The 25,236-nt window shown below is 35.6% G+C and overlaps 1 protein-coding gene across 7 annotated transcripts in view; it reads right to left on the reverse strand.

The window, feature by feature from the left end:
• The window catches only part of rg (A kinase anchor protein rugose), an 809,394-nt gene that overhangs the window by 81,191 nt on the left and 702,967 nt on the right, over window positions 1–25,236 (reverse strand). For all 7 annotated transcript variants that reach the window (XM_069830427.1, XM_069830419.1, XM_069830410.1 and 4 more), the window contains 2 exons: window positions 20,106–20,208; window positions 15,420–15,535 (listed from right to left, as the gene is read on the reverse strand). In XM_069830427.1, the coding sequence (XP_069686528.1) occupies window positions 15,420–15,535; window positions 20,106–20,208 (219 nt within the window). The remainder of the gene's footprint in view (window positions 1–15,419; window positions 15,536–20,105; window positions 20,209–25,236) is intronic.

Here is a 25,236-nt window from a genome sequence, read left to right on the forward strand (position 1 = left end):
GTTAAGAGTGTTTGAGAATAAGGTGCTTAGGAAAATATTTAGGGCTAAGAAGGATGAAGTAACAGGAGAATGGAGAAAGTTACACAACACAGAACTGCACGCATTGTATTCTTCACCTGACATAATTAGGAACATTAAATCCAGACATGTATATAGAGTGTTAGTTGGGAGGCCGGAGGGAAAAAGACCTTTAGGGAGGCCGAGATGTAGATGGGAAGACAATATTAAAATGCATTTGAGGGAGGTGGGATATGGTGATAGGGAATGGATTAATCTTGCTCAGGATAGGGACCAATGGCGGACTTATGTGAGGGCCTCAATGAACCTCCGGGTTCCTCAAAAGCCAGTAAGTAAGTAAGAGCTATCCAACATCTTTTTTTTAATATTTCACTATTATCATCATTATTAAGAAAGCATGAAAGTGAAGAAATTGGAGGAAGGATGGGGAAGCTATAGAGAAGGTGAGAGTGGACTTAAATAATATTACAAACCTTTAAATTGCGCACAATAGGCCTATAATCGAGTCCCTGGCGGTTCAAACACAATCCAGCCGAGTGTTCAGTTTGTTGGTAGATTAGAGCTTACTAGAGGGAGGAAGCAGATGAGTGTGATGGAAAGCCTAGGGCTTGCGGCGCGGCGCGGCGCCCTCGTGACATACACGGCGCCTAATTCGCTGTGACAGATCCCCTCTCCTGCACTCGGATCCGCCGCATCAATAGGAGCCACCATATTCCAGAAAGTGTCCCACGAGAAAACGCACCCCGCGTCCCATTCAATTATCACGGACCAGTGACTTTTGGGGCGCCAGTGCGCATCCAGAGTGCGCAATAACACAACGAAAAATTGGTTCTTTGTATCCCTGATAAGGCGAAGTACGGCACGATTATTAATAGAATTGTTGCTTCTTCAACAGCTCTGGGCTGCGAGATTGCAGACTAAACATTCCTCGGCGTTGACTAGAAGGAACATTTTTCCTGGACTACCGGAGGACATGTTTTTCTGGCATTTTTTTGTTTTCTTTAATCGTTCAGATTTCAATCCACGAAAAGTCACCATTTTGCTTCATCCCCCCCCCCCCCATTTCATTGTAATTTCATTGTATGACTTTAGGTGGCGTAAGTGATTCTGTGCCGCGGGATGTAGATGATCAACCTGGCTACTACTTTTTTTTTTATGAAACACTCATGATTAGATATCGGATTTATAGGCTACTCGTAGCACTAAAAGTTAAGAATTCCATCCAGAGTATTATAGTGGTTGTGGTGACCATTGGGAAGGTTTTTACTTATGCCTTTTCATAAGACTTAGAAATACAAAAACGAAAATGGACGGGAGAATCCATCAAGTAAACAGCGCCTTTATGTATAAATGACCATTAAAAACGTTAATCAATTACTCTCAGTATTTTTCTTTGATATCATTAACGGCCCTATTCGTGACATACGTGTTAGCGTACTGTTTGATGCATTCTCCAGTTCATATAATTCAGTTCTCTATTATGCAGGGTGATTCACGAGGATTTACCATTACTTACGGAGCTTATTTTCGAAGACACTCTGAGCAAAAAATGTCATATAAACATTAATTGTCCTAATCTCAATATTTTCAAAGTTACATTAATTTGAAGTTGTTAGTAAAATACTTTTTTTCTTTAATTTTAAGGGTAAAAACATATTAGAAATAGAGAATGAACTATTCAGAAGTGTCATTGCCTTAATTGGCTAGTGTTCTGAAGCTAAAATTTTTCAATTTTTAATTCAAAATGACATCATTCTTACGTACTCATCACAAAAATTGTTACAAATCATACGACTTTAGGAACTTGATTCTTTACAATTTAATTATGCATCCTAATGTACAGTCTTACAGAATTTACGAGAATGGCTTGATTTATAGCAATTGTTGTGATAAATGCGTAAAAAAATGTAATTTTATAGTTAAAAATCGGAAAAAAAAAATTGTACGAAGCAACTGTGGAATTCATAACATATTTTTAGCTTCAGAATACTAGCTAATTAAAGAAATGATACCCCTGAATAGTTCATTCTTTATCTGTAATATTATTTTACCCTTAAAACTCAAGAATAATGGTATTTTACAAATAATTTCAAGTTAGTGTAACTCTGAAAATATTGAGATTACGACACATGTTTATGTGACATTGCTTGTTCAGAATGTCTTCGGAAATAAGCTCCGTAAGGGACGGTAAATCCTCGTGAATCACTCTCTGTATTTCAGAATTTTTCCACGTTGATAACCCAGGTTTGAATCCCGGCCTGTTCACGTTCAATTTGTGACGGATAAAGACGCTACCTTCCGTGGTAGTTTCTCGCAGACTGCTCCCGTTTCCCCTATCAAAATTCTAGCATTGCTTTATTATCATGCGGTGTTATGTAGTTTGCCTCCCATTGTGCACCGAGAGCAACGCCTACGGCGGCAAAAGGAACTACAGTTTCGACACATCGCTTCTAGAAAGAGAAGTTTGAGTGAACAACGTAAAGTCATGTAGGCCTAACCTCCACTGGATTAAAAAATCGGGGTCTTATGTACCCTTCCAACGAACACCATATCCACTCTAGTACGGTAAAGTTGCCTAATTCCGTGATACGTTTTTTCGTTGAATGTCACGGTATTGGGTATCTTGCTAAGAAGTTCATCGATGTCTCAAAGTAGGCGAAAGATGCACTCTTTCGAGAAAAATGTCTGGCGCTATGGTCGAACGGCAAAGCTTTGACTGACATTCAATTTAAGAAAAGTATCGCGGGTTAGGGGTATCACATTTAACTTCTAGATCCGATGTCTATTCATGATCATGCAACGTCGCTAGCCTACGGCGTCCAATTGGCGAAACTTGCTGTCATACGGGGATGGTCTGAAACAATGGCGGCTGTAAATCCACCCGTACAATGTTCATTCATTTCACCCTTATCTCCACAGACTGTTCGCATAAATGAATCAACTATAACCTCAGTGCAAACGAACTTCTTCTCACATCCCGATATTTAAAAACCAAAAAGAAAAATATTTGTGATGTAAAACGTTTCTTTTAATACTTCGTCATCATAATTAATTAGCATCTTGAACGAAACGACGATGACAACAACAGCAGCAGCAGCTATAACAATATTACAACAAAGTTGATGGGGTGAGAAATAACTTGTTGAAAAATTTTGCCTGTAAACTTCTCGTCTAAACACATGATTCTTTTAAGGGCTGAAAATTCTCGACATGGGGCCTCCGACTTTACTTCTTTTTCGAATTATTATTAGGCCTATTCACTTAATATTACAAGTGACATAATAAGAAAGCCATGCTAAGGATCGCTATCACAATTTAAAAATATCTAGACAATATTATCCTTGACCGAAAATGAACTCGCAATTTTATGATGTAATAGAAATGGCTATTCTATTCACAAATAAAGTATTATTTTATGACACAGAAAGGAAACTTCATAGAGTTCTGCCTTATTTATTTCCTGCCGTGCAAAATCTAAATTTAATAAATTTCAACATAAAACAATAGAAATTAAGGAGTAAACACCATCAGAGCCAAAACTGCGTAATCTTTAATTACTTTATTTGTTTTTATTTCGACTAGAGGCTCAATGTAAATACTAAAGATTAAAAAAAATACAGAATCTAAGAAAACATCGAGATGAAAAGGGTGAGAAGTGATACAATTATGAAATACTGTAAAATTGTCACTTTAAACATTACGGGCACTAATATTTAGACAGAGATTCAATTGCCAAGGTCGTTAAAGGACTGTATACTGCTTGATCATATATGAAACCAAGTTACAACCAACCAAATATCTTAAACGTAATGGAAAATATAGCTAAACATAAAAACATCTGATACCAGCATGTCTTACGAATGAATAAAAATCACATCCACTTTAAACTAAGTGATATCTGAAGAAAGAAGTAAAAAAGAAAGATTTTTGACAAACTGTTAATACCATACGCCTATACACCTGGTGACGGAACAGGCTTAATAGCCTAGACTGTGATGTTAATGATGGTGATAAGAAAAACTTTATGGATCCATTATTAAAACATGTAGGCCTACTTTAGATTGGTCCTATATTGTAAAAAAAAAGTTAAATGCTACTCATTCCGGGTATCTTCATGACATTTAATAAATAACATCACCAATTGACATTAAAAAACGGACATCAGCTATTTCGAAGCTTCTTAGCTCGTATCATTACTTTACAAAACGTATTGTAATGATGGCGTCGTACTCTATGAAAGGTCTCATTTCTTGTAACTAATATCCGCTGGAACTTGACAAGCTTATTCTCAGCAACTGTACATTATAGATAAAGGAAATTACAGTACAAATAACAGAATTTGCTTCCTTTACGATTATTATTTTAGAATTAAGAAATATATGATATCGGGGAAATGAAAGTATCTACAGAAAAGATATAATCTATAGAGATGAATTTATTGAGGATGCTACCAGTGGGTAAATTAAGAATGTAAAAAAAAGAACAGAAATGAAAACATTAGAGTTAACACGTTCATATCTCCTACTAGAGTAAACAAAATCGAAGATTAACGTACAGACCGATTAGTTAGTCTTGACAGCTCGACGACGCGAAAGAGTGGAAGTAATAGGAGTAGTGGGGAGAGCTCCGGAGTAGACGAGCGGTAAGAAAAGGAATGCAGTACAGCTTAACTGTACTGGAAACACACTGCTCTACCCGACGTATGATATCCGAATATCCGATCGCTCTGAAGGCAAGCGACTGACTAACCCAAACACCCCTTGGCGTAACTAAATGGACTCGCTTGACACAGGCGCACATTGCCGGCGGCTGTCAGGACTAAATAATCGTACTGTAGTCATAGTTTGGCTACGTACAAAGGATTAATAAGGTCCGACTATCGGAACCAGTTTCAATGTAGACACCAAAAAGAAGGAAACGAGAAGGATCCGGAAGACTTGGACAGAAGGGACCGGAAATAAATAAATCAGGGAGACTTCTTAAATATGTACGATGGACAATCGAAAGATACAGAAAGTTACAAAATAGACACATAGACTTAAATCCCTAACGGCTTTTCGCTATTAAAACTCACCTCCAAATAAAAACTCAGACGCAATATAAGACAAATGGCTAATTCACTTGCCTTACCAAACTGATAACTCGAGTTGAAATCTCGTGAAATCTTTGGGGACGACATTGGAATTGTTAAGAGCTACAAGCTAATTAACTAGATATGGAATGAAGATACAAGGACAGATTTTAATATATTTTCTACAATCAAACATTAGAAGGAAATAAAAAAAAAATAAAAAATCCACATGATTATTGACGTAGGCTAATATCAAAACAAGTGCTACAACACGAAATAGTCCACACCTGTGGAGTAACGGTCAGCGCGTCTGGCTGCGAAACCAGGTGGCCCGGGTTCGATTCCCGGTCGGGGCAAGTTACCTGGTTGAGGTTTTTTCTGGGGTTTTCCCTCAACCCATTATGAGCAAATGCTGAGTATCTTTCGGTGCTGGACCCCGGACTCATTTCACCGGCATTATCACCTTCATCTCATTCAGACGCTAAATAACCTAAGATGTTGATAAAGCGTCGTAAAATAACCTACTAAAATAAAAACACGAAATAACCAAGCTCGCATGTGAGAAAAATGGTCAGATTTGTGAACTCGACACGAATTGAAGTCCGAAAACTATTAGTGAAGAAGATGGAAAACATAGGCCTAATGTTCAGCACGGCAATCAGAAAAACAGTCACAAAGTATTATTCTTTATACATATGAGAGGTAATACTGTATTAGGCTTAACAGAAGCTGTAAGTGAACATATATATTTAATACATTATTACTACATCTGCAGTGCTCGGGAAAAGTGGCACAAGTCAAAAATGTAAATTTTACAGGAAAACTATCTTCACTCTGGTTTACGCAAAAAGAAAAAAAGAGACGTAGTACTTCCGACAAAAAGGGCAATGGCATGAAGCCGGCACAGGTCAACATGATGGGGATGATGGTGGTGGTGGTAATTATGATGATAATAATTATGATAGGATTGTTTGTCAGGATTTATTTTCAACTATGAGTCTACTAAACCTTTATTCATTTATACATAAAAGAAAACAGCTAAACAAAATTGTAGTGCTAGTATAATGTAGGTAACACTGAACATGCCAACGATCATAAGAAATCGAAAAGTCATAAACTCATAAAATGCATTAGGTTTTGTTTTGGTTTACAACTCCCAACCCGCGCCAAATGTTTTCTGGGGGAGCGCTTATCGAAAAGTGAAATCCTAGTATATCTTAAAAACCTTACGTGATACGAAGAAAAGAGATGCATTTTCGGATTCAGCGCAAACCAAACCATAAGGGACACATTGTTTTAAGTCGGAGCAAAATTCTTGTTGTTCAGTGAATCAAAGATCCTAGTCAGAGCTTAGTCAGCTGACGGTTTCTCATAAAAGAACAAGGGATCGATCTCTTGGAGTTTCTGTAACTTCTAAGTTAAAATCAACTTCTCGGCGAGTTTTCTCTCAGGTTTGTATTGCAATTCCCATTTCACCACCGCTCTTTTATCGCCGTGATTTTCACTGACAGCGTAAAGGTTTGAGTGTCGGCCTAACACGCGGAAAACTTGGTTCAGATCTCTGTGAATACAACAAGTGATATTTATGTGAATAAAAACGTTGTTCGGACACATTTAATTCAGATGTTCCAGCTTTCAATTTCATAATTTCATTATTTTACCCAAACAATTATAATAAATCTTTAGTGCAAAGTAGGTCTACCGTGCAATGTCTGAAACAATCATGTAATCCGCAGCGTTGGTGAGGAAACGGGGGAATGGTAGAAGACGAATGGATGAGTGGTTTTCATATGACTGTATCTGTTAATGGGTGAGGGGAATATATACATAGATTTTCTCGGTCACAGCATTAAGTGACATTTAATATTTCGTGCTGCGGATTAATCAAGATTTCCCATGACTGTATTGTAATGAAGTCACTTCACTATGAACGCTGCAATCAAAATATATGTTTAAGATTATTTTATATATTCATATCCAGTTCAATTCATCATGTCGCTTGATGGCTACAGGTTCTGCTATGATTTGAAACTCGCCTACACATAATGTCCAAAACTTGTTCGTTTTTAATAAATTATTCGTAATTAATTCAATACACGCAAGCCAGGAATTACGCAGAACGCTGATCGGATCATTGGTAGGCCTACCCGAATCTTGGGGACCATTCGTCTCTCAATCTCTTATATAACTGCTCTTACTTAGAAGAAAAGAAATAGGCTATACGTATTTCATTCCATGTAACCTCTGGTTCTGGTTGTGGTATGCACATCTGTTGTCAGGCAGTAGCCTACATCTCACTTGACGAGATGTGTCAGAGAAAGAACAATTGAAGACATTATTACAAAAACAGCCCTCGTCATCTTTAACGAAATTGAGTTACGGACACATTTGCTACTATTTCAAATGTTTATAGAATCCAAAAATGACACATGTCATGTGCAATAGCCACAAGGATAAACCCCAGTTGTACGGAAACAGCTGACATGTGTTGTTTCTGTAATAATGTTTTCAATTGTTTGTATATATCTGAAGTTTGATTGTTGTTGTTTAATCAAATGTCCGAAGACATGTCTGAACCTTACAAGTGATACCAATAAGACATCACTCATGAGCTAAAACTAAGCCAGGCTAGTTCGTTTCCCCTCCATTGCATACATCTCTAACTAGCTACATATTACACTAACCAGACTTCTGATTATACAAACAATTTGTTATTTCTCTGACATAAGCTATAACTTTCCCTTTTTTTCTCCTTTTTTGATGAAAAATTTTCCCTTTAAAATCCGGTCTCTAATTATAACACTTTTAAATATACACTATACTTCGAATATAGGGAAATGAAATTCAAGAAGAAAATCATTTATTAGAAGTCATTTCATCGAGGCCTATAGGCCTATACCTACTAATCCTTTTTAAAGTGTTCCATACCACAGAACTATAAATGACTTATTCCAGTATTTTATCAATTTTTTTGTATACAACCGAGATGAATCGATTCATCAATATTCGTGACAAAAATTCATCTAGAAAAGCTATAGACAGACATGCAGAAATGCCCTTTTTGGAACAACGGATGCTGGAAACTGTTTAGAGAAAGATAATTAAGTAGTTTTTTTTTCAGTTTCACAATACTTTTTGTAATAATAATAATAATAATAATAATAATAATAATAATAATCATCATCATCATAATGGCTTTATTTAACGTGATAGAGTTAAGCCATAAGGCCTTCTCTTACACTCGACCAGGATTAAAACTTGTTTAGCCTACATACGTAGTTGAACATACAACTGGATCGGATTTAAGTAATTACATACTGATACGATTTAGGTACATAATGCGATCAAAAGAGGTAGTTACATAAAAATGTACCTCATAAAGTAAAAATAAACATAGTGGAATACATATTAATGTTGTTAGAATCAAATACGAATCACATAAAAACAGAAGCCGATAATTCAATGAAAAATGTACACAGTAAAAATAAAAATAAACACATTGGAATACATATTAGTAGGATATTGTAGCATATGGGCTATAATCAGAAAGTAAAATAAGGGAGTGATAAGAAAAGAAAACAAAAAATTAAGACAGCAAGAATGGAGAAGACCGATGGAAAGTAAGAGGAAAAAATCAACGAGGAGAGAAAAATAAGCAGAAGAGGAAAAATAAGGAAAACAATGGTAAAAAGAGAAGAGATAATAGATATAGGAATGAAGTGAAAGAGGGGAAGATAAACAGGATAAGGGAGAGAAGAAAAGGAACAGGAATCAGAAAAAGGGGAAGATAAACAGGATAAGGGAGAAAAGAAAAGAAAAAGGAATTAGAAAGAGAGGAAGATAAACAGGATAAGGGAGAGAAGAAAAGGAAAAGGAATCAGAAAGATGGAAAGATAAACAGGATAAGGGAGAGAAGAAAAGGAAAAGGAATTAGAAAGAGAAGAATATAAACAGGATAAGGATGAGAAGAAAAGGAAAAGGAATTAGAAAGAGGGGAAGATAAACAGGATAAGGGAGAGAAGAAAAGGAAAAGGAATTAGAAAGAGGGGAAGATAAACAAGATAAGGGAGAGAAGCAATGGAAAAGGAATTAGAAAGAGGGGAAGATAAACAGGATAAGGGAGAGAAGAAAAGGAAAAGGAATTAGAAAGAGGGAAGATAAACAGGATAAGGGAGAGAAGAAAAGGAAAAGGAATTAGAAAGAGGAAAGATAAACAGGATAAGGGAGAGAAGAAAAGGAAAAGGAATTAGAAAGACGGGAAGATAAACAGGATAAGGGGGAGAAGAAAAGGAAAAGGAATTAGAAAGAGAAGAATATAAACAGGATAAGGAAGAGAAGAAAAGGGAAAGGAATTAGAAAGATGGAAAGATAAACAGGATAAGATAAAGAAAAAAAGGAAAAGGAATTAGAAAGAGGGGCAGATAAACAGGATAAGAGAGAGAAGAAAAGGAAAAGGAATTAGAAAGAGGGAAGGTAAACAGGATAAGGGAGAGAAGGAAAGGAAAAGAAATTAGAAAGAGGGGAAGGTAAACAGGATAAGGGAGAGAAGGAAAGGAAAAGGAATTAGAAAGAGGGCATGATAAACAGGATAAGAGAGAGAAGAAAAGGAAAAGGAATTAGAAAGAGGGCATGATAAACAGGATAAGGGAGAGAAGGAAAGGAAAAGGAATTAGAAAGAGGAGAAGGCAAAAAGGATAAGGAAGAGAAGAAAATGAAAAGGAATTAGAAAGAGGGGAAGATAAACAAGATAAGGGAGAGAAGCAATGGAAAAGGAATTAGAAAGAGGGAAGATAAACAAGATAAGGGAGAGAAGCAATGGAAAATGAATTAGAAAGAGGGGAAGGCAAAAAGGATAAGGGAGAGAAGAAAATGAAAAGGAATTAGAAAGAGGGGATGATAGACAGGATAAGGGAGAGAAGAAAAGGAAAAGGAATTAGAAAGAGGGAAGATAAACAGGATAAGGGAAAGAAGAAAACGAAAATGAATTAGAAAGAGGGGAAGGCAAAAGGGATAAGGGAGAGAAGAAAATGAAAAGGAATTAGAAAGGGGGGAAGATAAACAGGATAAGGGAGAGAAGAAAATGAAAGGAATTAGAAAGAGGGGAAGATAAACAGGATAAGGGAGAGAAGAAAAGGAAAAGGAATTAGAAAGGGGGAAGATAAACAGGATAAGGGAGAGAAGAAAAGGAAAAGGAATTAGAAAGAGGGAAGATAAACAGGATAAGGGAGAGAAGAAAAGGAAACGGAATTAGAAAGAGGGCATGATAAACAGGATAAGGGAGAGAAGGAAAGGAAAAGGAATTAGAAAGAGGAGAAGGCAAAAAGGATGAGAGAAGAAAATGAAAAGGAATTAGAAAGAGGGGAAGATAAACAAGATAAGGGAGAGAAGCAGTGGAAAAGGAATTAGAAAGAGGGAAGATAAACAAGATAAGGGAGAGAAGCAATGGAAAATGAATTAGAAAGAGGGGAAGGCAAAAAGGATAAGGGAGAGAAGAAAATGAAAAGGAATTAGAAAGGGGGGAAGATAAACAGGATAAGGGAGAGAAGAAAATGAAAGGAATTAGAAAGAGGGGAATATAAACAGGATAAGGGAGAGAAGAAAAGGAAAAGGAATTAGAAAGGGGGGAAGATAAACAGGATAAGGGAGAGAAGGAATGGAAAAGGAATTAGAACAGATGAAAGAAAAGGGAACGGAAGAGACAAAGAGAAGAGGAAGAGAAAGCGTTGGAAACCAGATCATGAAGAAATGATAAGGACAAATAAAGAAACAATACTCCAAACATCGATGGACACTGCGCTAGCCATGCGTAACCAATGTAGGCACTAGGCAAGACATAAAGGACGAATATGCATCCTCCCCGGAAGTTTCTAATGAGCACAAAGATGCAGAACCATAACAAACGGGCCTGTCCGGCCCAGCTCGTAACTCAATTGTGTTTCAGATGAGGCTGTTCCATCAAAGTGGCCAATTTATGAAGGCGTCTTGTTATTTATTACGATAAGCACTGTCTTAAAATCAAGCTATGTGTTTGCCGTAAACAAGAAGATATTTATTGTACTGTCAGTTTCGGGTCCCACAACTTAAGTGCAAATGTTTATGGTACCATTGTTTAGTACAATTTTATAAAAAAAAACGCAAGCTATGATTCAAACAGTTGTCAACTGAAAGCCAAAAAGCTGCTGTTAAGATAATTAACAAATAAAATGCATGTTGAACTACACTGGCGGACAAAAAAATTGGGACACTTTAATTTTACTTTGTACATGTATTTAATAGGTCATTTATATGTTTTAAATAGTGATTAATTAATTAATTAATGACTTCATAACACCAACATTTACCAACAATAATGCCCATTGTTGTCACACTCTGCATAAGAAAAATTTTGTTCAAATCTAGATTGTGATGTTATTGTTGGTAATTGTTGGTGGTATGAAGTCATAATCATTTTCGTTTTCAGTCTATGTTACATTTTTTTTATTTATTTAACTAGCTAGCTAGTGAGTACAAATTACATTTATAAAACAAAAATGTTTCTAGCCACTATCGTAAGAGCCAGGCTCGTGTACGGTGTGGTCTTAGTCAATAATATAACATAAAATTTACAAGGACAGTTTACTAAATACAGTAAGTAACTTAATTCAAACCAATAAATACAACACAAGAGCAAGAATAAAGAAGAAAGAGAAAAATTCACATTTAATATAAATTGACAATCCGACAGAAGCCAGTGATATTCAATAAAAACATGAATATAGCCGACAGAAATAAAAGGTAAAAAAATACATTTGTTAATATTATACATATGGGTAATTTTACAAATTTCTTTTTTAAAAGCTTCAATTTTAAAATATTTCAAATCTGGAAAATGGTTTGTCTTTTTATTATAAAGTCTTGGGCCGAAACTAGCACCATGAATATCGTATAATTAAATTAATATAATAATAATAATATAATCGTATAATTAAATTAATTACCATTTAAAACATACTGGTGACTTATTAAATACAATATAAAATTCAAGTGTCCCAAATTTTTTGTCCCCCAGTGTATTATCATAATTATGATTTTCACCATCATTATTATTAGAGTGAGTAAACATATTAAATTTCATATTTTAAATTATGAAGAAGTGGCGACCAGAAATCTTTACGTTTTAAGCAATGGCAAATCTAAGTCAATTGAAAAATATCATATTCCATAACATTTCGACAAAGCCTTCATATTTTAAGAGAGTTTTCATATTTCTACATTTTCAAATATTTATCAAATACTGATAGTTTACAAATATTTTTATTTGACTGCAACAAACTAATAGATAGATTTGTGTTTGCCAGCTGAATTATTGTTTAATAAAGTTATCAATAAAATTGTTGAAGCAGTTGATTTAATTTGTATACATTTTCTTGACCAAAAACATTATTTTCAAAAGTAGGTCTGGCATTGCTTGAACAGCTGTATTGATCGGTTGTTATTTTTGTCGTGTGAGATCTAGTGGGCAACAATTGGCAATCGGCGCAAATAGTTAAAATCATGTTAGATAATATTTTTATCACTAGTGTTAAAAGTACTTTTCGCACGCTGATGTGCTATAGTCCATTGTTAATACTCTTGCCTAGCGTCAAAATATTTAGTTTTAGGATTGATTGTTTGTCTTGTTCTGATGACAACTAAGTAACAAGGAAAACATTGTTAATTGAGTTATGAAAAATTACTTAGCAGTTGGACAATATTAGTAAAATTTAGGATTTTTGTGACATATTTTTACAAAATTTGACTTCTCAATTTAGAATACTGTTGATATTTTTATGATTATAGTACTCAATCAATCTTCTTAATGTATCCAGCTGTTTGCTGACAACATAAAGTCCACTATAGTCTATTCAGTTGTTGTTTTTCACGACAAATGAGGGGTTTTTTGATCGGTGTCCATTATAGATGCCTGAGTAGCTAGTAGCCAGAGTTGGGGTGTAGTCAATATATACTGCAGGGCTGTGTCTTCTGCAACTGGTACTGATGATTTTAATTTACTTCTTTTGTGGTTTATAGATGGACAGTATAGAAGAATGTGTTCCAGATCTTCATCATGATTATTACACCACAGACAAGTAGGATTATCAGAAATGTGAAATCGGTGTAGGTACAATTGAGTGACAATGTGACCTGTTCTGGCTCTTGTTAAAAATGTCTGAACATGTCTGGGCAAGTTTTTGTACATTTCCAGATCATTTGGTTTCTTTTGTACAAACTGTAAAATTTTTCCTTTGTCAGAAGAGAGCCAATTGTTGATCCATAGGTTTGTAAAATGAGACTTTACTGAAGCAAAAGCACTGGATAGAGATATCACTTGAAGAGGTCTTGGTTGCAAATATGTTGCCTGTTTTGCAATATTATCGACTTTCTCGTTTCCAGGTATACCACAATGACTAGGTATCCATTGAAATGTTATTTCCTTTTGGAGTTCTTTTAGTTTACTTAGTTGTTTCTGAATTGGAATAATTCTATGTATGTGCATACAGGTTGGTACATATTTAATTATATTAAATATAGCCCCTTGGAGTCGGTAAGTATGCAAATGATTTTTCAGAAATTTGAGTAACACGCTGAAGAGCAGCATCAATAGCTAGTAATTCAGTGTCAAGACTGGAGGAGGATGAACATGGTATGAAATAACTTTCTTGATATTTTGGAATATAATACCCTGCTCCTGATGTCCCATTATTAGGATTTAGAGATCCATCTGTATAAATTTGAAGGTGATCTTTATATGTGCTGCAGAGTAGTTCCATGGCATCTAACTTAAGAATGTATGGAGGATCATTTTTGGAATGATTTCCTTGGAATTTGTATGCTATGTTCTGGAATCACCCATTTCCATGGAGGAATTTCGTTCACAAATGGAGTTTTAGCAATGAGTGTGTCTGTGATATAGATAGGTATTTCTTCTTTTATTAAATATGTAAAAATGTCAACTGTATTCTAAATTGAAAAGTCAAATTTCGTAAAATTATACCATAAAAATCGTCTGTTTTGCTAATAATTTGTCCACGTCTGTACTTGTGTAGCCATATAAGTATACCCAAATGCTGCCTAAAAATTGTGTACGACACACATTTTAAATAAAAATGATGTCATTTTGGCCGTAGGCTTGCTACAGTTAAGGCTGATTCACAATAAACTGGGAACGGAAACAACGAGAACGAGAACGGAAATATTGTTAAAATTAATGTATTCAAATTTGAGTATTCACAATCAATTTTCACATTCTCGTTCCCGGGCTCCGGCAAACTTCTCATTAATTGTGAATGCTTACATTAAATACATTTATTTTAACAATATTTCCGTTCTCGTTCTTGTTGTTGTTTCCGTTCTCGGTTTATTGTGGACCAGCCTTTAGCCTGCGGCCTCGTTTTGCAAAACTCATAAAACAGAATTCCCTTTCTACAATTTGTATCATAAATATCTATTATTTAATGAATTTCAATTATTTTTCTCTCAAGACTTTCGTTAACAGCACACAGTTATTGGTAATGTTTTCTTTGGGTGCTTATAATCCACCTGCTAATATCGTTCCATTTTTAAGTATCTTCATACTTTCGTCTCTAATTATTGTAAGCTCATATAGTTTCAAATAATTGTTAAATAGCTCATTATTTTCAATAAACCCGAGTTGGTCATCGGATATATATTGGTGACTGATTTCCCTTCCATCGCATGCAGGATCTCTGTCGGAACTCAAGCCCAGGAGCAGGAAGGGCGGGATGGATTTCCAACACCGTACTTTGCATATCGCTTCCATTACCGATGCCCGGACACTGTCCCCTTGCCTTCCCCCCGGCTTCCTGCTGCAGTGTGATTGATTGTCCCTTTGTTTTCTGGTTGTCATTGTGCCCCTACATGTAATTGTCGCTAACGTTTCGATGAATGCTTTTATTTAAATCGAGACAACAGTCTTTTGGAAAAATCGGATTAGTATTCAAGTAGAACCTGCATGGTGACTCCTGAATAGGCAATTTCGTATAATGTTTTCTTAGATTTCTAGATTATTTTGATGTAAAGTAAGAGATGTTTAGCATCAACAAATAGTCGCTTTTTATCCGTAAACAACTGTTTTGTATGTTTTTGTAGTCTGGTTTACAAAAAAAATTACAAGACGGTCATCCGTTCATTCTTATGCGTGTAACTGTGAGATTCTCTCATCGAATCCGTGATCTTCCGTCTTGTAGTGCAAGGCCTTAATCGCAACGCACCATGCACCCTCTCTCACACGCATGCACACACTTAATTGCAATTCATGTGCAGAAATGAAAAACATGTCAAGGACACTTACCAGCAATGGTGTTGAGGAACATGAGGTACTCGAAGTTGGAGATCTCTCGGCGCTGCCACTTCTGCGTCATGTTCGAGTTCCTCATTAACTGGCGAGGAGACATCATAGAGGCACGCCTGCAATCATGAGAATAATGTGTAATAAACACTATTAAAACAACCAGGTTCATTATTTGGTTTGTTAGTTGGTTGATTATTGGTTGGCTGATTGATTGGCTAGTTAATATTTTCAATAGACTGGTGATCATTTGGCTGGATACCAAAATAGGTCTTCTTTGGTTAGGTCTATGTATAACAAATGTAGGCCTATATTGAAATAATTAATTACTCTAAAATTAAACCTTTTAACTTTTACGACGATTATATTAAAATACTCAAATTATTCTTTTTAATATATGAAAATTATTTAAGATGAAATAACGACTTTCGTAATTATATATTTTGTTCTAATAAAGGCCTACAAAGTAGGATCTAATGTATAGTAAATAATAACTATATAATTTTTGGTTTCCTGACCGGTTAATAAACTGACTGACTGACTGACTGACTGACTTACAAGCAAAGATTCTGATGGGGGCAGATGAAAAGTTAATTTTTTTTCTTCTACTATGTTATTAATATCAAAAGAAGTGCTTATACAAATTTTGGCCACTCGACCGCAATTACGAGGCTGTCCATAAAGTGATTTTCCCTGGGGCCGTTTACAGAAAAAAAGCACAATTGCATGGAAAGATTTATTGAAACAGATACAGCAATTGTTGCGCTATTTGTTAACATATCCCCCACTGGAACTGAGACCTTTGTCATACCATGGGATTAATTTTTGTATCCTTGTATCGCAGAAGTCAGTCGTCTGGGATCGGAACGAACCAACGTTTGACAGCCGTCTGCACCTCTCTGTCGATCCCATGATATGACAAATGTCTCAATTCTGGTGGGGAATATGTTGAAAAATAGCTCAACAATTGCTGTGTGTGTTTCAATAAATTTTTCCAATGAAATTGTATTTTCTTCCTGTGAACGGCTCCTGGCGAACTTATTTTTTTACGGCCTTCGTAATTGCGGTCGAGTGGCCAAAATTTGTACAAGCACTTCTTTTGACATTATTAACATGGTGAAAGAAAACAAAACTTTTTTATCTGCCCCCATCAGAATGTTTGATTGTTAGTCTATTATTTATTAAGCGTTCCCTTACAACTACAAGGCTATTTTCTTTTTTAGTGGATTATTTTACGACGCTTTTTCAACTGCTGTGGTTATCTAGCGGAAAGATAATAATGCTGCAACAGTAGCATGGCAATGGTCGGGAGGAAATCTGAAGTATGCCGAGAAAACCTTTCTATAATCGCTCTGTCCATCACAAATCTCAAATGGTCTGCTCAGAATCGAATGCCACTTTCTTTGGTGAGAAACCGTCGTATAACTGAATGAACTACGACTGATTAAAAATGTCAATAATCTTTATATCCGTTATGGTTAGTAAGTCTTGTATTCTGAATGTAAACTTCATTTGCTTGGGGCAACAACAATTTCGTGAAAATTACGATTTTAAATCAAGTATTTGAAAAAGAAAACTTCTCTGCTTATAAAAGAGCAACAGCTCAATATTGACTTATTTTTAACAGTCCCATCTTTGTTAAATAACTGAGTAGGAATGGTAGAGAAAACTACTGTGATGTAGGAATCTCAAACCACTTTGTTTATTACAATGCTACTGAATCTGTTGGTAATCGAAACTAGTTCCTTGTGACTGAGAAGACGAGTTAACTGTGGTTTGCAGAGCGACACAAATCCCAGCGAAGTAAACTGTCATGACGGAACAATTGTTGGCGGTATTCACCGTTGATTTAATTTTGCTCTTGGCAGCGAGCCTCGGAGTGATTGAGCCTACGGACGTTATGATGGCCCCGCAAGGCAATTACAATTTGTCTCATACAAATGGAAGCATCAAGCTCGGGCCTGGAGTTACGTGGGAGTGCCGCAACGTTATTTATACACAATTTATTGCGACTGAGACTAGTCACTGCTCTGCACACATTGCACTGCGGTCATTGTTACTTGATCACAGAACCAGCCGTACCTCAATCAGTAGCTGAGAACCTCTCAAAAAACGAGAGTGGAGTTCGATTCCGAAGAGAGTACTAGAGTTTGCTGAAGAGCATTGGTTATGGTGCACGTTTCCTCTGCTTTTTATGTTTCACCATTGCTAAATTGGCATCGTACTAGAGATGAACAAAACTAACTGCCGCTCTCGCTCGCTGTGTTCGTTGCATTTGTCTTTCGAATCTCGTCTCGTCATTCTCGTGTGCTTTGAGTCTCGCTCATCATTCTTGAAATAGGATTTGGTCGGCATGGAAAGATTTCGTAACTCTGAATAACATACGTCATTGAAATAAATAACATTACAAATGTTCAAATGAGACAAAAAGACAAAACAGAACAGTATCTTAGTTGTCAAAATGTTCCGGTTCTATTATATGATATTACCTATGATTATATAAATAGAAAAGAAAACAATTCTCAAATAAATTTGCATTTCTGAGAAACATAAAACATAGCGTTAATATCTTTTTACTTGAGATTGCACACTTGATCTCTAACATATGAAAAGAAAATTTCTAGCCTTTTAATAAGGGCCTAGTAATTAAATAAATACTGGGGAACGGATTATTATACACTGAAAGGTAGAGATGATGTTTCAAATAGGCTACTTGATTGTTTATACATATATAACAGTTTCCAAAAAGTTCAGTCAGGTATAAACAACTGTGGCGATTCAAGGCTGCTTGACGTTAGGGACTTCGAGAGTGATCAATCTCGGCGTCTCGAAACACTCACAAGCAGTCTTTACGTCAACGACGCGACTTATACAACATTGTCGTGCGGGTTTTCGGCTTTGCGGGCGCTGTTAGTCTTGCTTTCTCGATCGTTGTTCATCTCTACATCGTATCCTCATATCGTCGTAGCAGATGCCTTTATAATAATTGAAAAGTGACGTTAAGTATATAATAATCATTTATCTAACGTATTTCATACTCACCAAATCTAGCACAAGTTAGCCAATCTAGCAAACTAATTTACCTAAAATAATACAACCTAATGCCATCCTAACGGTTTACATTACTTTCTCACTTCATCTCTTATCACAAAAAATAATTCAAGAAAAAAAATCATATCAATAGTGTTTAGGTAAAAGAGCTTAACCCTCATTCTTTTATATTTCACCTTTTTGTTATAATTAATGTAATTAGTTAAAATTTAATTACAAAATGTGACTGTTTTGACAATTGTTTAGGCCTACAATCGTTCATATTAGGTACCGGTAACTAATATTAATAATAATAATAATAATAATAATAATAATAATAATAATAACAATGTGTTAACATTTTATTTCTATTGTTCCTGAAAGAAATTTTCTTTTGTGGGATACTCCCTTTTATCTAAACACTATTGATATGTAGTATTTTCATTAAATACACATTTCACAAATAAAAGTACAGTTAACCCTGTTACAGCCCAAGGAGACTCACAGGGTAGCAGGAGATGAAGTCTTTCACATTTCCAGACAATCGGTATTAGTAGTAGCAGCAGGGATGTCAGTCCTACGTCCTGACGGCCTTTACCCCCAACGAAATACCCTTCGTACTCATTTCTGTTTAGGGCTGAGTGAATCTCAGAACCTTAATGCAGTCAGTAGGATATATCAAAGGAGAAAATCCATGACATCATCGAGACTCAAATCCGCGATCTTCCGGGCTTGCAACGCAACATCTTAATCGCGACGTCATCGCGTACTCCAGACAGATATTTCATTATTACAGTTCAGTTCCGGATTAATTCATTTGTAGATGCTGTATATGAACAAAATTCGTCTAATAGATTAGGAGAAAAAATTATTAAATTATGGTTTATTTAACGACGCTCGCAACTGCAAAGGTTATATCAGCGTCGCCGGTGTGCCGGAATTTTGTCCCGCAAGAGTTCTTTTACATGCCAGTAAATCTACTGACATGAGTCTGTCGCATTTAAGCACACTTAAATGCTATCGACCTGGGCCAGGATCGAACCCGCAACCTCGAGCATAGAAGGCCAGCGCTATACCGACTACGCTACCGAGGCCGACGTAGATTAGGAGAAAAGTTGTACACAGACAGACAGACATAACAGGGAGGCACTATCTTTCGGAGCACTTTCTCAATATGATGAACGCGAAATAAGGTTGAAATTTAGACAGAGCTTTTTACGGGATCACAATACTTTACGTATATAATGAGAAGAAAAGGAATCATGTGGATGTCAAAGATGACATGATGAAGGCAATCAACGATAAAGATTGGAAACGAATTCAGAGAGTGTAACTATTAAGGGATTAACTTGTTGGTAACCACAGTTTATAATATTATTCACTTATTTCAACTAGTAACAGAAATCCCAAAAAAATGTTCGCATACGGCATACAACATCCTCAAAACATGACTATTTATTTTTATTATTGAGTTGTGAATAATATCTTTGATAATGCACATATTAAATTTATTCCGTACTCTACAGACTTTACTACCCTACTTTTTATTCTTTCGAAGACAAGATGTGTAACGAGATAGAGAAGTTGTCCCTGACCATGGTCTGAGGCCATATGGGTGACAGAACCATCTGCATAGTACGACATTTGGCTGGCACGTACCTGGTCTGCGGGATGCCATATTTGATACCGACTCCGACGCGGGGCAGAGCCTTGATAACTTTCTTCACGGTGGCCTGGTCCGGGAAGGCGAACATGATGGACGCTGCAACAAAAAGCACCATCGTTACTGCCCTGCACACTAGCACAGCAGTGGCCTAGTCCTCAGGCTAGGATCCTATGTGATACAAGGAGGGAAGGTTGTATAGGTACAAGCGCAGTAAGGAGTGCAGGAGGTTCAACTACTACTATATGACACCTTCTGAAACTCGGCAATAGGAGGATGTGATGTCAGCACAAATTTCAAATGAATGAACGAAGGAACGTATGAATGAATGAGAAAACAAAGCCATAATATTTTCACAAACGCTTGCACATAATAAATACAGTATATTAGTGAATTGCGACTCAGATTTGAGTGATCACGATAGTTAACAGTTATCGACTTAGCAGTATCCACTAGTACTGATATATTCTATCTAATTAGTAATACTATTCATATAATTGTAAGATTTGTTAATGACATTCGAAGTTCATTATTATTCGAACTGTTTTTCATGCCAGAAACAAAGGTTTAATTACATCTGAATGAACTGTAAATTATGGTAGATAAACGCGGATTTGAGCCAAAATTTTCAATCAATTCTCTCCTACTGCCTCTAATATTCATTCATTCATTTTTCATTCATTCATTTATTTTATTCCATAGATCTTACATGAGCAATGAAGCTTTAAGATGTGGAACAAGTCAAAATTTTACAATATTACAATTACAATTTTTACAAATATTTATAGTTTTACAATTTAGTAATTTTCTACAATTTTTACAATTCTGTGCAATTTTTACAATATTTTGGCGAGATGTAGTGAGATGAGGTGAGGTCCGAGGATTCGCCAAAATATTACCCGGCATTTGCCTTTTGGTTTGGGGAAAACCTCGGAAAAACCCAACCAGGTAATCAAATCAAAGGAGGGGTAATGTAATCAAAGGAGTTGATGCCAAGGACTCGCCACAGACCATCCGGCTTCAGTCCCACGGCTGTGGAAAACCTCGGAAGAAACCAAAGACCAAAGGGGGATCCAACCCAAGCACCAAAGGGGGATGCAACCCAAGCATTACGCCACTACTTCATCATCATCATCATCATCATCATCATCATCATCATCATCATCATCATCATCACCATCATCGTCACCACCACCGCCACCGTTGCCATATTATCAACAATATCGCAAAATAATCACCATCATCACCATCTATACACTACTTTTTTCTTGCTTTCTGCAGTGTATCATCTTCTGAAGACATTATAATAAAAAAATGTTAGCAATTAATATTAGAGGAGAAAAATTCGCTCCGGCGCCGGGGATCGAACCCGGGTCCTTGGTTCTACGTACCAAGCGCTCTCACCATTGAGCTACGCCGAAGTTCAATCCACAGCACCGGATCGAACCCCTCTCCTACAGTGTTTTTTTCCCTTTATGGCCTGACTCCAAGTTGGGCATGTATGCTGACATTTTATATTAAGTCAACTGCCATTATACAAGGAGCGCACTAAGTTGAGTGACTTGGTGGCCGAGATTCCACAGTAATATGCACAGTAATCTGTACAGTAATATGCACTGTTGCTCGAAGAATCTACGTAAAGATTTTTTTTGGTCCTATACAATACATCTGTTATGGTAACAATTAATATTAGAGGAGAAAAATTCGCTCCGGCGACGGGGATCGAACCCGGGTCCTTGGTTCTACGTACCAAGCGCTCTCACCATTGAGCTACACCGAAGTCAATCCACAGCACCGGATCGAACCCCTCTCCTACAGTGTTTTTCCCTTTATGGCCTGACTCCAAGTTGAGCATGTATGCAGATATTTTATATTAAGTCAACTGCCATTATACAAGGAGCGCACTCAGTTGAGTGACTTAGTGGCCGAGATTCCACAGTAATATGCACAGTAATCTGTACAGTAATATGCACTGTTGGGATGAAATACACGGTGTTATTAGTATTAATTATTATTATTATTATTATTATTATTATTATTATTAATTTATTATTAATTGAATTTTTTAAATTGTGTTTATTATTGTCATTATTGAGTGTAATTAATTACAACTGCACCGGGTATTTACCTATTTGCATTGTGAATACATACATACATACATTATTGTTTTAAGTACATAATTATGTTTTTACATTAGGAATAGGTTATAAGTTTACCACTCATAAAAGTATTTTTAATGTTGCAATCGAACTTTCAAACGGCAGCCAAAGAATTAATTTCGAAATAAAACCATCATAAAATATAACATCAATCAGGACCAACTTTGGTTAGCTCCATTATAGTTAGCCGCGAGTTTTCTCAAGTTGTTCCATTGATGTGCAAATGGGAGCACTTATTTTAAATTAGAGTGGCACCAAGTTTGTGTAAATGGTCCCTAATAAACATAGAGATTTTGTTACCTAGCCGTGAGAAGATGGCGTGTTCTCTAGCCGTTTGTCCACCGTGACTAATTTTCAGATAGGGGAAAGTGAGATGAGTGGAGATGACGGGAGGCCATAATTCAAACAGATAAACTGATTCCATCTTAATGGCGCTTCCCAGAGAACACTCACGCACCCGTGAAAAGTCTTGCGGTCCGATTTTACTTTTAATTTTCATAATAAAATGCCCGCAATGGAATGCGATATCATGCCTTCAGTCCCGGACGAGTGCGCCGTTAAATCAATGACTAGTGTTCTATTTTACAGTCTACAGACTAGAGTTCAAATCCCGGCAAAGACATGTACAACGTGGCAACATTTTTCAACTACAGAGATTAACTTATTCATAACAGAGGAAGGTGAACAGTTAGCTGAATCCGTAAGTGTCTGCATTCCATGCCTGACCGGGTTCAGAACCTGGCGTATCTTAATGGGCAGCCATGGTAGTTATTTATTAAACGTCTCTTACCACGAGATTTAAAGACTGTTTTAAGGATAGAGTAAAGTTGCCAAATTCCGTGATACTCCTAATTCCGTGATACGTTTTTTTTCACTGAATGTCACGGGATTGGGAATCTTGCTATGAAGTTCACCGATGTCTCAAAAGTAGCTGAAAGATGCACTCTTTTGAGAAAGATGTCTGGCGCTATGGTCGAACGGCAAAGCTTTGACTGACATTCAATTTTTAGAAAGTATCACGGGATTAGGGGTAACACGGAAATAGCCAACTTTACCCTATATGTACGTGAACGACGACAAATATTATCAGAAAATGCAGGCTCTAAATTTCTAAAATTTTGTAAGGAAATTAACTCACAATTGGACAAAAATTACAAGGTAGCACAACAAGACTTATTAGAACTTAAATATCTGATAAAAGTATAAAAAAGGTTATTAATAATATTTTTCAAACCAGTTTTATTAAAGTATGAAAAAAAAATTCTGCAGTTACATTATTTGGTAACCATAACATTGTTACGGTTTCTCTGACATCTTTAATATTTTTTTCTGCTTGTAATAAACACTTATTTCTGAAAAGTAGACTCTCTCAGACATGTAGAGTTGTTTATTTTAATATAATTAATTTTTTATTTGTCCTATATAAAATAACTTATATTAAAATTTACATAATGTTTTGTGACTTAATTTTTCTATTTTCAAAGAAATGGGCATTATTGCAGTCTACCTTTTGCATAAATGCATGTTAAATCAGTGTAAAAATTTTCAGAATTCTATCTCTAATGGTTGTGCAGTTATGAAATAATGTGTGAAAATTTTCAAATTTTGGAAATTTTAATTTAAAGTAAAAAGTGAATTATAAAAAATATGATTAGTAACCTTTTTTACACTATTATCAGACATTTAAGTTCTAATAAGTCTTGTTGTGGTACCTTGTAATTTTTGTCCAATTGTGAGCTCATTTCCTTACATAATTTTAGAAATTTAGAGCCTGCATTTTCTGATAATATTTGTAGTCGTTCACGTACATACGCCCTTAAGGAACATTATTTCCTGATTTTTTGGTAAATGTAATTAGTATTCACGTTCTTATCTTTTAAGATAATTTATATGAATGACAAATAAAATTACTACATATAAAAGCATTAATTTCTCGTATTTCACTCATAGCTACATTTTTTAAAACAGCTGAGTGCAAGAAATGGATAATTCCAGGATATATTTCTCCCTTTTTCTCATATTTCTGGATGAGTTACAAGCCAGAAAATTGAAAGGAAGGTGTACATTCATTTATATTTTCACACTAAATTCAAATTACCTATGAAGTGCAAATTTAAGGTAGTGTAAAAAGTTTTTCTCGATTTTCTCAGAACTTTACTTTCAGTTATTATCTAGTTCTTGCACTCATATCTTCAATTATTGTTAGGGGACAATCTGTAGGCCTCCTACAATTGATTTTTTTTATGAAAGATCTGGCAGGATATGTCGAGAATGGAATTCTGATCCAATTTGTGAGCAAACTGACGCCAGTCAGAATAAATTAAATGATGGTACGTATTAATATTAATGGAACAACGTTGAAACGATAATGGAAGGAATAGTGAGAATACTCTAAGAAAACGAGCGACACTATCGCTTTGTAAACCGAAACAGAATTTGACCATTATAATCCATTTAGAGACCAGACTGAGGATATTCAGACTACAATTATTGAGATTATAATAAAAAACCGAAATATTCGAAAAAAAATATATTAGCCACAGCAGCTTTGTCCTTCAGAAATCTTACAGAATCTGCCGAGAATTAGATTTCTGTTTCATTTGGTGATTGAGTTATTTAGTAGGTTATTTTTACGACGCTTTATCAACGTCTAGGTTATTTAGCGTCTGAATGAGACGATTTTTTTATATTTTAGTAGGTTATTTTACGACGCTTTATCAACATTCGTGCTTCATTTAATATCGTGCTTCATTTAATTTAGGATATTCCCTATTATTATTATTATTATTATTATTATTATTATTATTATTATTATAAATTATTGTTAATATTAATTATTTGTATAAGTGTATTTTTAATTAATAAGTTTATTATTGTCATTATTGAGTGTAATTAGTTACCACTGCCACCGGGTATATACCCATTGCAGTGTGAATAAATACATACATACATACATACAACATCTTAG

The sequence above is a fragment of the Periplaneta americana genome, chromosome 1 (genome assembly GCF_040183065.1).
Source record: "Periplaneta americana isolate PAMFEO1 chromosome 1, P.americana_PAMFEO1_priV1, whole genome shotgun sequence".
Taxonomy (NCBI): Eukaryota; Metazoa; Arthropoda; class Insecta; order Blattodea; family Blattidae; genus Periplaneta; species Periplaneta americana.